Source organism: Aulonocara sp. 'chitande type north' Nkhata Bay, linkage group LG15 (assembly GCF_057382095.1).
Source record: "Aulonocara sp. 'chitande type north' Nkhata Bay isolate Kocher_YH1m ecotype deep benthic linkage group LG15, A_spYH_male_GT1.1, whole genome shotgun sequence".
In the NCBI taxonomy this organism is placed as follows: Eukaryota; Metazoa; Chordata; class Actinopteri; order Cichliformes; family Cichlidae; genus Aulonocara; species Aulonocara sp. 'chitande type north' Nkhata Bay.
In genome coordinates this window covers 3527942-3540376 of record NC_141358.1, presented here as the reverse complement: position 1 = coordinate 3540376, position 12435 = coordinate 3527942, and the positions used below count along the sequence as shown (strand labels likewise).

General features: G+C 42.3%; 1 protein-coding gene across 2 annotated transcripts; it reads right to left on the bottom strand.

Moving 5' to 3' along the window:
• Positions 1-83: 83 nt before the first annotated feature.
• On the bottom strand, positions 84-11797 carry LOC147312269 (cholesterol 24-hydroxylase-like). Of its 2 annotated transcripts, XM_086265128.1 has the most exons (15): positions 11303-11797; positions 11160-11237; positions 10988-11069; positions 8291-8364; positions 6365-6451; positions 6094-6232; positions 5891-6001; positions 4452-4614; positions 4002-4067; positions 2175-2247; positions 2007-2091; positions 1717-1827; positions 1282-1370; positions 1088-1154; positions 84-1000 (listed from the first exon to the last, which is right to left on the bottom strand). In XM_086265128.1, exons 1-15 carry the CDS (start codon positions 11449-11451, stop codon positions 860-862), a joined length of 1515 nt encoding a protein of 504 aa, XP_086121254.1. In that variant the 5' UTR covers positions 11452-11797; the 3' UTR covers positions 84-859. The 2 variants fall into 2 exon arrangements, with proteins under 2 accessions (XP_086121254.1, XP_086121255.1); XM_086265129.1 differs by lacking the exons at positions 10988-11069; positions 11160-11237; positions 11303-11797 and adding an exon at positions 8474-10036.
• Between the last annotated feature and the right edge of the window lie 638 nt (positions 11798-12435).

Sequence of the window (12435 nt, the reverse complement as noted above, 5' to 3'; positions counted from 1 at the left end):
GTTGGTAATTGCATTAAAAGAGCAAGTTGGGTACATAAGAAATCACTACACCGCAAACACAAATAACATCACACTGACAAACATTAAAGTTTCAGTTTTATTTTCATTTACATAAAACCTGTGCTTAAATTAGTTACAGACACTAAAGCTTCTGTGGTTCAATGGCTATGAAAAAGCAACTACATAATATAAACTAAAAAATATATATCAGCAGTGTATAAAAGTAACAAATGGCAATACCTTAGAGACCAGCGCCCCTCAGAAATGTTTCTATATACTGACTATTGTAATGGGTGGCTCTGAAGTGTAGTGGTTAACACATTTGCCTATCAAGCAAAAGATCTGGTCATTCGCACAGACACAAGACTCCTTTTGTTGTTGCATCAGAAAGGATTTCTTCCTCTTCTTTTTCCTGCTTCCTTTAGTAGTTTCCAGATCATCTGCCTCCACCTCATTCCATCCCTAGGATCCTCTTCTGTCACACCACCTCCACCAGTCATAGTCCCTACATTTTAAATTCCTACTCTCACCTCCACTCCTACCTTCTCTCTCTCTCTGCCTCCAAACATACCTTCCCCTTTTACTCTTCCTTTGTCTTCAGCCAACAGCAGCACAGTTTCTACAGACTCCCTGTTGGCCAACAAGTAGTTTTATATTCATTATTGTAATAAATAAAAAACACGACATAACTTCATATGAATATGCTATGTATTTAAATCACACCATTATTGTTTTCATTACAAGGTTTTCTTCTTCTTTTTTAAGTGACAGTTTTAGATATGAATAAAAGCCCAGTTTTACTCTATAGACTACTATGACCTCTTCTAATGTATTGGTGCTTTATGGCCATTTATTCTTTTTATTCCCTGTGAGCGAAAGAGCAAATTACTCCACTCTTAGGTCTGAGCATTCCAGCATCCAGGATGTCAAAGGTCTGTCCCGGCACAAGAGTGAAGTCAAACCTCTGGAGCAGTTTGGCCATCACCACTTTAGCCTCCATCTAAAAAACACAACAGCGCCCACAGAGATGAGTCAGTGTGTTTATAGGTCAGTGGGTCTTCATGTTGACTTACGCTGTCATCCTCACCTGAGCAAAGTTCTTTCCCAGACACGAGCGAGGACCGAGGGCAAAGGGGTAGTAGCAGTAATAAGGCCTTGATGAACAGACGAGAGACAGCCTCAGTTACTGTGAACCGTTTCACTCATTTAGTCTGAGATAATAAAGTGTGTGCAAACATTAAACGTAATAAAGTCAGCATGGTGAAACAGTGTTTTTCTTACTTGGGAGCATCTGGGTGAAATCTGTCTGGATCAAATCTTAGTGGATCCTTGAAGAATCTCTCCAGTCTCCCGCTCACATAGGAGCTGAACTAAATATGAGAATAGGTTATTTATTCGTCTTGATTCCAGGTAACTGTCTTGTAGGGCAAGACACTTTACCCTACCGCCTACTGGTGTTGGCCAGAGGGGCCGATGGCGCGATATGGCAGCCTCGCTTCTGTCAGTCTGCCCCAGGGCAGCTGTGGCTACAACTGTAGCTGCCTCCACCAGTGTGTGAATGCGAGAGTGAATGAATAGTGGCATTGTAAAGCGCTTTGGGTGCCTTGAAAAGCGCTATATAAATCCAATCCATTATTATTTATAATTATATAAAACAGAAGTTTATTTTCTGCTTTGAAGCTAGAAACACATAAAAAAAAAATATCTATGACTCACTACAGCAACAAATCCTCCAGGTATGTGGACACCATCAATGACCATGTCTTCAGCAATATCACGAGATGTGGCCGGAGTCACGGGATAAATTCTCAGAGTCTCTTTTAGCACCTGGGGGAAGATTACAACGTTTATGGTGCATCTTGTTTTATAAAAACAAGACTGAGAGCCTAAGTTTACTGTTGATACAGTCTTTCATTGTTAGTTGACTAATTTTGAATCCATGGGTGAACATGAGATTACAAATCACACTAAAAACATTACCACAATTTTCAAATTGCCACATGTACCTGTGACAGGTAGACCAACTTGCCCAGGTCATCGTAGCTTATTTCACGTTTCATCCCAATAACATCGTCCACTTCTTTCTTCGCTCTGAGAAATGAGAAAACTCCATAAGAAACCAAAGTTCACTTGTTCTAATGGAAACTGTTATGTGCTATATTTTGACTTTTTACTTTTCCAGTATATCAGGATGTCTTCCGAGTTCCATGATGCAAAAAGCCAGCTGATTGGCTGTTGTTTCTTGGCCTGAAATAGCACAAATGTATCAAAATTGAATATTACCACCATGAAGCTCAATAAAATGTTACAACATACACTATATACAAAAGAAGCTGCTGTTTTTCAAGTTTCAAGTTTAGCATTTCCTCCATTGCTTAGCATTTTTGAAACCAGGGGTCACAATCAAAAGACAGCTCAGACGGTGAAGCCAAGAGCACTGCACACTCATGATAGCAGCAAGCCATTATTTAGATTCCTGTTGATGCAGAAATCTACAAATACCATGTACTTCAGCATAAAGACTCGAATCAACAAGGCACAAGAAACCTGTAACTCCTTGATGCTGCTCTGGACTACAAAAATCAATAACATCCACCAGCAACTCAGTTCAATTGTTGTGTCTACCCCCTCTCCAGAACCTTTTCTCTATTTTGAGCCGTTTTCCACTTTCCATCTTCCTGATTTATCTGATATTTCTGAGTTTATATGTAACTCAAAGCCTGCCACATGTAATCTTGACCCTATGCCTACAGGGCTTGTGAAATCCTGCCTCTCTTCCTTACTCCCACTCATCTCTGCTATCATTCACTCTTCACTCACCACCGGTGTCGTCCCCTCCTTAGTCAAGATTGCTTCAGTCACTTCGTCAAAGGAGCTTGCAAAGAAGGGCGTCTGGACTTCTTTAAGTTACTTGAAGACGTTTCACCTCTCGTCCGAGAAGCTTCTTCAGTTCTAAGGTCAAATGGTGGAGAGTCCCAGATATAAACCTAGTGGGAGTAACCCCCCACAGAGGGACAAAAGGACCCCCTGATGATCCTCTAATCGCCTGAGACAAAGAGGATCATCAGGGGGTCCTTTTGTCCCTCTGTGGGGGGTTACTCCCACTAGGTTTATATCTGGGACTCTCCACCATTTGACCTTAGAACTGAAGAAGCTTCTCGGACGAGAGGTGAAACGTCTTCAAGTAACTTAAAGAAGTCCAGACGCCCTTCTTTGCAAGCTCCTTTGACTACGATGACCTGGATGACTGAGAACCTTCACAGACTTCAGTCACTCCCATGCTGAAAAAACCTTCTTTAGATCCTAACAACTTTAACAACCGCCGTACAATTTCTAATTTACCCTTCATCTATAAAATACTTGAAAAAGTAGTTGCAGTTCAACTTCATTCACACCTGGATAATAATAACATCTACGAGAGATTTCAGTCTGGTGTTCGTTCATGTCACAGTACAGAAACTGCTTTATTTAAAGTCACTAATGATCTTCGAGTCGGAGCTGACTCTGGTCTTCTCACCATTCTCGTCCTTTTGGATCTGAGCTCAGCCTTCGACACGATCTCTCATTCTGTCCTTCTAAGCAGACTTTCCTCTCTCGGCATCTCTGACCCACTCCAGTCAGTTCAGTCTGTAGTCCAGTCTCTGGTCCAGTCACTCATTCATCATCCTGTTCAGCTCCCTGACCTGGTTACAACCATAGCTCCTTGACCACTCCCAGTTTATTCAACTGAAAGCATTCCACTCTCGTCTATTCCCGGTCACTTCTGGTGTACCCCAAGGTTCAGTGTTTGGATTTAAACCAGTCTTTGATGAAGGGGGCTTCATATATGTGGACGAATATGCTGTGGCAGTTAAGCCTTGCAGTGTGCCAGAAGGAAGCACAACATCCAACTTATTTTGTAACATTTCACAGATCCATCCAACTACCCATCTACTTTGTTAACCGCTTATGCTCTTCAGTATCACAGTCTGCTGGAGACACACGAAATAACAGAGACTCACCTGCAATGAAGAATGTCACGAAATTGTCCAGCATAAATTCCTCATCTTCTTCAGTCATGATTTCCTCTGAAACAATAAGAAAATTGACATATAAATTAATATTTGGCTTCCTTCTCTTTTTTTCATTTATTACACGTCAGATGATACAATGTCTTCTGTGTTAATGTCTCTATCAGTCATCTGTTTATATTCGGCAAAGCTTCCAAAGTGTCCATTTTCAAGCGAATCACAGAGCCAGCCTTCCTGATCAGTTTATTTAGTTTGCTGGTGTCATCGGCATGATGTCGCTTCTTCAGCATCAGCACGCAGACCACAACAAAGAACACTCCACTCGCCACAACTAAAAACTCAGTGTATTTGTTTACTCTTGTGTGTACTATTCACAGCAATTTAAAATCAATGCTCAAGGCTTACTGAGTCTATTCAAATGTGAAATTTAGGGATTACAACCTTGGTTGGCAGTTTTGATGATTTGTGTCAGGATGTCCTTGGGGACCTCGTCACCGTTTTCAATGGCGGCCTTTCTCTCAGCGATCCACTGAGATCCAGTTTTGCGCAGCAGGCGGCACGCTTCCCTCACCTCATTAATGTATCCTCTGTTCTTTGGATTAAACTGGAATGGCAGATTGAAGAAGTTAACATTCCATGCAACAAGACTTGCAGTACATACTTTCTTCTTCTTTGGCTCTTGGAGGAGGCGGACGCCTCCCCCTCTCCCTCCCTTATCTTCTCTGCTGCTGCTTCTAGGTGTTTGTCTAGTCTCGTCTAACTCTAACCCTCAAAGAGTTTCTCGGTCTTGTTCTCTAAAACCTAAAGAATTATGGATTTGATCAACTGGTCCCGTAATGGAATTGACAACCTGCTAGGCTTGGGAGAGCCCGATTGTCCTGCGGAGACGTTTGCTGCCGGATACTCCATGGTCGGTTGCGTCGTGTGTCTGGCAACACTCGACGGAGGACATTGAACGACATCTACCAATTTGGAACCACGATAACGGAGTTCGGGCTGATTGGAGCTGGCTTGGAGCTGGCTTATCGAAGAACAAGAAGCGGCTACAGCTGTTCAAAATCCCATAAGGCTGGCCAACATGATAGATGATTGGCAGGGCTGGGAGTACTCAGACTGTGTTTTGAACGCAATATGGATAACATCTTGGAGAAGAACAATGGGAATTGAGATAATTGGTGACCAGTGATGGACATTAAACCAACTGTAAAAATTGGATGCCGTTGTTTGCACTAAACCCAAACATTCACCAGCTTCACTCATGTGGCTATCCCACCGGCGCCAGCTGAAGGTCTGCCAAGGTCGAAGCTGACTGGAACAACAAATTCTTCCCATGATAACAGGATTGTTGTCGAACTCTTTGTACCTCATTCAAGGCCACCTGGGTCAACTGGAGACTGTTGACTGATGCTTAACCGGGCGTGGTGACATTTTCTCTCAGCTGAACATGGGATACACACACACACACGCACAAAACATGTACGCTGATACTCACTATCACCCTCCCTCCCCCGAATCCAACGCCTCCTCCCATGCTTACCTCCCATCCGATGTGGACACCGGATCAGCTGGAGGTGCAATCGAAGATTGCAGTGGACCCAGATCAGCTGTACACACTGGAATACTCTCCCATGTTGCTTGTCTGTGTTTTATTGTGTTATGGTGTGTTGATATCTGTGCATTCCTGGATTATCCTTTTGTGTTACACATTTCGATGTTTTTTTTTTCCTTGCTACCTAGCCTGACCTGTCTCCCCAATGTGATGTTTGTGTATTCTATGTACGGTCGGCAAGGTCTGTCATCTCAGTTGTGGGCAACTGCAACTGACAAATAAAGGCTATCTCATCTCTCATCTCGCTCATCAAAAAACACTAAAGTAATACCTCAAAAAAGTTGTCTCTAATGTAGTGAGCCATCCCTTTCAAACATGTCTCAATGGCTTTAGGGAACTGTGAAGTGTTCTTCAGCAGGTCCAAGTCCACCCCGAAAGCAACCTGAGATTTATCAAGGAAAAACACAAACATGAGGAAATATTATTTGGATAAAGACTGCTGTAAAAGCTGTAAAACTGACTGTAATATAAAACCTTAGTAATAACATCCAGGGTAACATAGTTGACAAGCTGGAGCATATTAGCTTCTGTTTTACTGTCAGCAACATCTGCAAGTTTATCCATCAGTTTCTCTGCCCTCTCATTGAAGGTTCCCATCAGACCTCTCAGATACCTGGAAGTAATGATAGCTTTAACCGGAGGAGCCAGAACCTGCCAACAAACTACCACAGAAATTCATTTGGAAAAAAATCAGTGGTTGAACAAACAAACTCTTTTGTCTTTTTGTGATAACTGTGAAACTCACAGGCTGCTGAATGCAGGGTCCATGATCCGGCGCTGTTTGTACCACTGCTCATGATCCCGTGCTGTTGCCAGGCCGTTGCCTAAGAGCCTTCAAAGAAGACAGTTGACAAAATACGTTATTTTATTCCTCTGAGTTTTAGTTACTGTTAGTTTTGCTTACTGTTGGCATTCAGGTTGCATCTAATCTAAATGTTCCTATCTGGTCCTCCTATAGTTTTAAGCTGTGCGTGCCATCTGCTGTCTTCTCTTATTATCCTGTGAGTATATATTATCTCTGTCTCCCTTTGTTCATTGCCACATTGCCCCTCTTCCCTCATGGTTGCGTATTACCTTATTCTGTGTTTCCCAGAAAATTCCTAGTGTTTGGATTCCTCGTTCCTGCCCAGTTATTGTTTGAGATTTTATGATTATTTTTGCTAGATTTGAGTTTATGTTCTGTCTCCTGAATCCACATCCTGCCTGCCATACAGCGAATACATGACAGAACGACGCGATCCTGATGGACTCACCGAGCTTTCTCAGACTGCCTCCACAGTGAGGGAAAAAGGCTACTTAAGTATGTGATAAAGTATTAGTACGTCATTGATTCCCATCTCTGCAGTACAGTCAGTGTTGGGGAGTAAAGGAATACATGTACCGCTGTTACGTATTTAAAACATAAAATATGAGTAACTGTATTCGGTTACAGTTACTGTTTATAAGGGTGGTATTTAGAATACAGTTACTTTGTTGAAATAAAGGGATTACACGGCGGTCTTTTCCTGTTTCATATGTTCGGCTCTGCCCTCTCTATTTTTGGTAATTCCACACCGGTGGAAACAAACAAAACACGCATTAAGAGGCTCAAATGCCCGTGTCTCAATCTCGCGTCTCATAATGACGTGAAGAAATATTCAAAAAATGATTTAATATGAAGGCAATAGCAGAGTGTTACATGCATAGCCCTAAAGCATGTAGCCTCATGGGCAGTGTAGTCCGTGCTGCAGGGAGAATGGACTGTCATACCCGTTATGTGTCTGTAAGCGAGGGAGGGAGAAAAAGGTGAGTGGAAAAGTACGAGCTGTCACCGAGCAGAAACGGGAGCTGCAAGCATGTAAATATAATAATAACCACTGCAGCCAAACAGAGAGCCTGACGAGCCCAGTTGTAAGTAAGCTGTTAAGACTCGACTGTACGCTGTGTTCCTGTTTTCCTCCGAAACAATAAGTTCCATTGAAGCAGCCTTTCAACGCCTCTCTCTGTCTCTCGCTACCAAAGTTGACCCAGACAACAAAGTAAAGCTAGTTTTTGGCTACGAGCCCGACACGAACCCGACGTATTAGCCAGAGGTCCTTTACTACGGTTCAGAGCCACAGACCTGTTTTATATACGCGCGGAATAGTTTTCTATATGAGATCGCTGCAAAAAGTGCAGCCTTACCTAATGTCCACCTACTGTTACTCATTTATATTAAGATTTAAAAATCTAGTTGCTAATGGTATGGTGAGTAGCCTTCAGTAATAGTAATAAATCACACAGCAATAGGACATTCATTAGTTGTTAAAAAGCATGATAATATATTAAGTAATCCAAAGTATATTACTTATATATTAAGCAATTACAAAATACATTTTGGGGCATGTATTCTGTAATCTGTAGTGGAATACATTTCAAAAGTAACCTTCCCAACACTGAGTACAGTGGTGGTCTGTATTATACCTGTGAGTCTTAATCTTAGTCCAGGTGTTAAACAAATAAGAGTATTGCAAAGCTCACTCCACCTCTAAATATTGGTAAATGAATGCAAAGTATCACACTGGTATCTACTGATATCTGCCTTTGTTGATCAATTCCAGCCAGTAACTGAAGTTAAAACGATATCAGTAACAGCACAGCCTTTTAGAACTGGTGCATCGCTACAAAAAAGCGCCTGATAAGGCAGTCTTACCTTTGACCAAACAGGTTGGCAAGTCTCTTATAAACAAGTTTATCTTTGGGGTATTTTGTGGACATCAATATTTGCTGAAGCCAGGAGCAGAAAGACAGAAAAATTTTTTTTAGAGAAAGAAGATTTGATACGAATATTATCAGGAGTTATGCTTAGTGAAACCAAAATGTCAGTAGTTCACACTTTGAAGTTAAGGGCAGGATTTGTGCCAAGCACTTTCACACACTCAGCGGCGGTCCTAGCCTGTTTGGCGCCCTGGGCGAACGGATGATCTGATATCGTCGCGTTGTTGTTCCTGGAACAGCATAGTAAATGTTGTTCCAGGAACAACATTGCAAGTGACCAATCACATTCTTGTGACGTTATTCTTTGGCGCGCCAAGCCATTCGTGCATTTATGAAATTCCAATGTTCCAAGGACAATATCAATTCTGCTTAGCGTTTATTAAAGGGTTAGGGTCAGGGTCCGTTGATCGGCGGACAGAGGCGGTTTCTCGCAGCTTAAGTTTTTTGTTTTACGGCGGTTTTTCCCGAAGTCGCAAAAGTATGACGTCACAACATTCTGATTGGTCACTTGCAATGTTGATCCTGGAACAACACCAGGGGCCCGTTCTTAGTACCTCGCTAAGTAAGTTAGCCGGATTTGACTGTTGACGATTTCGCGTGATCTTGGATCGTTCGGTTCTTCGAAGCCCATCCGGGACTTGCTGTCATAGCAACAGAGCCGTAAGCGTAAACCTGCTCGGGAGCAGGTTTACTTTATGTAAACAGGATTAGATCGCGGCCACTCAGGTATTTCCGCTTCATGTATACGAAAGCAACAGCGATATTTTACCACTGTTGTACCATAAATAAATAACATCAATGTAACTAAAGATAATGCAGCACTTGATCCTTTTATTGATGTCACACAGATACATACAGGTCATTTCCTAAAAAAGGGAAATGTACTATTAACATTCTATTACATGTATGTGATTATTACAGATGTAATTCAGATTTCAGAGTAGTAATTGTAAATTACTTCGTGTAATCAAGATGAGAGACCACGGCTATAAAAGCGAAGGTGGATTTGGGAAGCCTGTCGCAGCCATGTCCTGTCCGTATACGCGAGCCACCCATTGCGGAAGGTGCAAGATTGATAAGGAGAGTCCTCAGAATCCAGCGTATATTGCGGGACAGACAGGATCCTTTAGCTCAGCGCGACAGTGTGCTCATAGAGAGATATCGATTTTCCCGTGAGGGTATTATTCACTTAACCAACTTGTTGACGAGGGGGTGCAGGACCACCACCTGTCTTTTTTTGCGCTGCCCCTTTTCTTGGTTGCTGTTATAAACAAACAAACAGATTATTTCAGGGTCTCTGTCCAAGAGACGAAAAGCAATATAAGTGATAAATATTACCATTCTGTAGAATATTCTTATGTTTCACTTTTACTTGTTCCCATGTTCTAGTGGGTCCTGTTGTGGCGCTAATGTGAAAGGGGATATAATATAACATATTATAATATAATATAATGTAATATAATATTGGATAATATAGTGTGATATGATAAATCTACCCTACCACCTACTGGTGTTGGCCAGAGGGGCCGATGGCGCGATATGGCAGCCTGGCTTCTGTCCCAGGGCAGCTGTGACAGCTACCAGTGTGTGAATGCGAGAGTGACTGAATAGTGGCATTGTAAAACGCTTTGGGTGCCTTGAAAAGCGCTATATAAACCCACTCCATTATTATTGTTATTATTAAATTACTTACGAGTTTAATTTGTCAGCAACTTTCTGCCAGCCCTCTCTCCTTGCTTTTGCAGCCTTTGCAGTGTTCCCTTGCGTTTTAATTAGACTCTGAAACTCCTAAAATCCCTCACTCAAGAGTTCTTGCTCTGCTGCCGAAGAATACCGAGCGCGCTCCTTCGACATTTTCGCCGACCAATCAAAGGATTGCCGATCAATGTTTCTACTATCGATGCGTAGCCCCTGTTGGGCCACCCAGTGATCTCACATTACTTCATCCAGCTATACTAATCGTCAACAACAGGTGTGTTCGGGGAACCGGAATAGCGAGCTCAGAGTTAGGGCGATGATTTGATCTTGGATGTAGTAAGCGACGTACGAAGAACGGGCCCCTGATCGTGCCTGGGCGAACACTCCCTCTGGCGGAATTATAAAGTGGAATTGTAAAGCGCTTTGAGGGTCTCAAAAAGCGCTATATGAAAGCAATCCATTATTATTTAAACCAACTGTTAACTGTATATTTCTGTACATTTAAGTATTATTATTATTCATATTGCCGCATTCATTGGCCTTTTTTACAATTAATTTTATTGTTTAATCACATTAAAATGTTCCTAATTTAATGTTTAACAGCACTTGAAAAAGGCAAAATCCCATGTAAAATTAGGGCAACAAACTGTATTGTCATTACTGAAAATAACCGTATTTTCATGAGAAAGTTATTTTCTGTTATTTTGTGGTATTATTTTGGCGCCCCAGCAAATGGGCGACAGAAAACCGATCGGTGCCTATGCCATTCCCAATACGCGCTGGCATGATGTCGGGGCAGCATGAATACGAGCAATTTGTTTTTATTTTTTGCCGATGCCCGTGATGCCGCCCCCCACTGCGATGCCGCCTCGGACCCATGTCGCCCGTATCAAAAACCGCTACTGCACACACTCATGCTGTTGTCACAGTTTACCTTTGTTGCCTCGGGACAGGACACACACACTACAGCGTAATGCAGAGCATATATCTTGTAGACAGGCCCATACTCATCCGCCCTGTAAAAGACATACTACCGCATAAATGATACGTTTTATCATTATTTATTAATCACTCCTACACACAACCATCGTTTACGTTCAAATTACCACTCCAGAAGTTTCTGGTGCATATTTCCGCCATTTTTCATTATCCTCAAAAGCGATGCTGAGTGTCCGAAGAGAAAACTGGGGAAGAAATCAAGTGGTCAGCGTCGAACAGTGTCAGCAAAAGTGCCGAGAACTTTACCTACCTGTCCGTCGGTGGGCCGGGTATGTGGTCATATTTCATATGAATGTGTTTAACATACAAGCAGTATCCGAGAAACACAACGACGAGCAGAAAGAAGAGAAAAGTTAGCGTCTGAGCAGCCAAAGACAGAAGTAAGCTGAAAACTGCCATCCTGAGAAATATCCCGTAGACGTCTGCGTCAAAGATGGTTGTCCTTTCTATAACACCGCGAAGGATCCCTGGTTCAAGACCGAGGGGAGACACAAACAAGCCTCAGTGAGGTCACAAGCTGGTTTACCCCAGTGTCGTCGTTCTAAACTCGCATTAACGGGAGATCCAGCCGCCGTGGCTGTGGCGACCCTTTGGGAGGAAAAACAAGGGAGCAGCTCCAAATACCGACCGCACACAGCCAGATCTAATTAGGCGGAAGTTCGACATAGCGTACTTCAGAGAAGAGAGCCCACGGAGACGCACTGAATGTCACAGCTTTCGTGCTGTTATTTTGCGAAGATTGTGAACAAGTGCAAAAACCCTCTACAGTTTAAAAAGGCTACTGCTGGGATTTATTAAACAGGCGCAGTTTCGATTTTGCGACATAAAGGAGTGGGCCTTTTTTTCGGCTTTGTATTTCATATGTGTTTGCAGAAGTTGTGCTTTCAGAGCGCAATATTTTGGGAAGAGAAAGGCGTCTAATTGAAGCTGAATTTCAGGCCAATAGAGGGCTTTGAGCTGGCGCACACACTTGGTAAATCTGCCTCTAAGCATCATCTTTAGTAAATAAAATGCATTCCACCTTAAAAGCTGTCGGCACCTGCAGGTTTATTAATTACTTAAGGTTAAGAGATCAGAGTCCCGGAACACTCTGCTTTGTTCATATTAACATTATATTCAAGTCTTCTTCATCAAGAACACAAGAAACAAGATAAAAGCAAATAAAATGCATTCATTTCATCTTATAGTGCGAGGCGTTTATTTATCTCAGCAGATGAAAATGTCTGACATCTTCACTTTTCGTTTGACAGCCAATAAACTCATCATCCACCAGTCTTTCATCACGACTTCTGAACCTCTCCCGCTGTGAAATTTCGTACCTTACGCCGTTTATGCAAACTTTCTGGATTTGTTTCAAATTAAAAGCGCTCACCAGACAGTAAT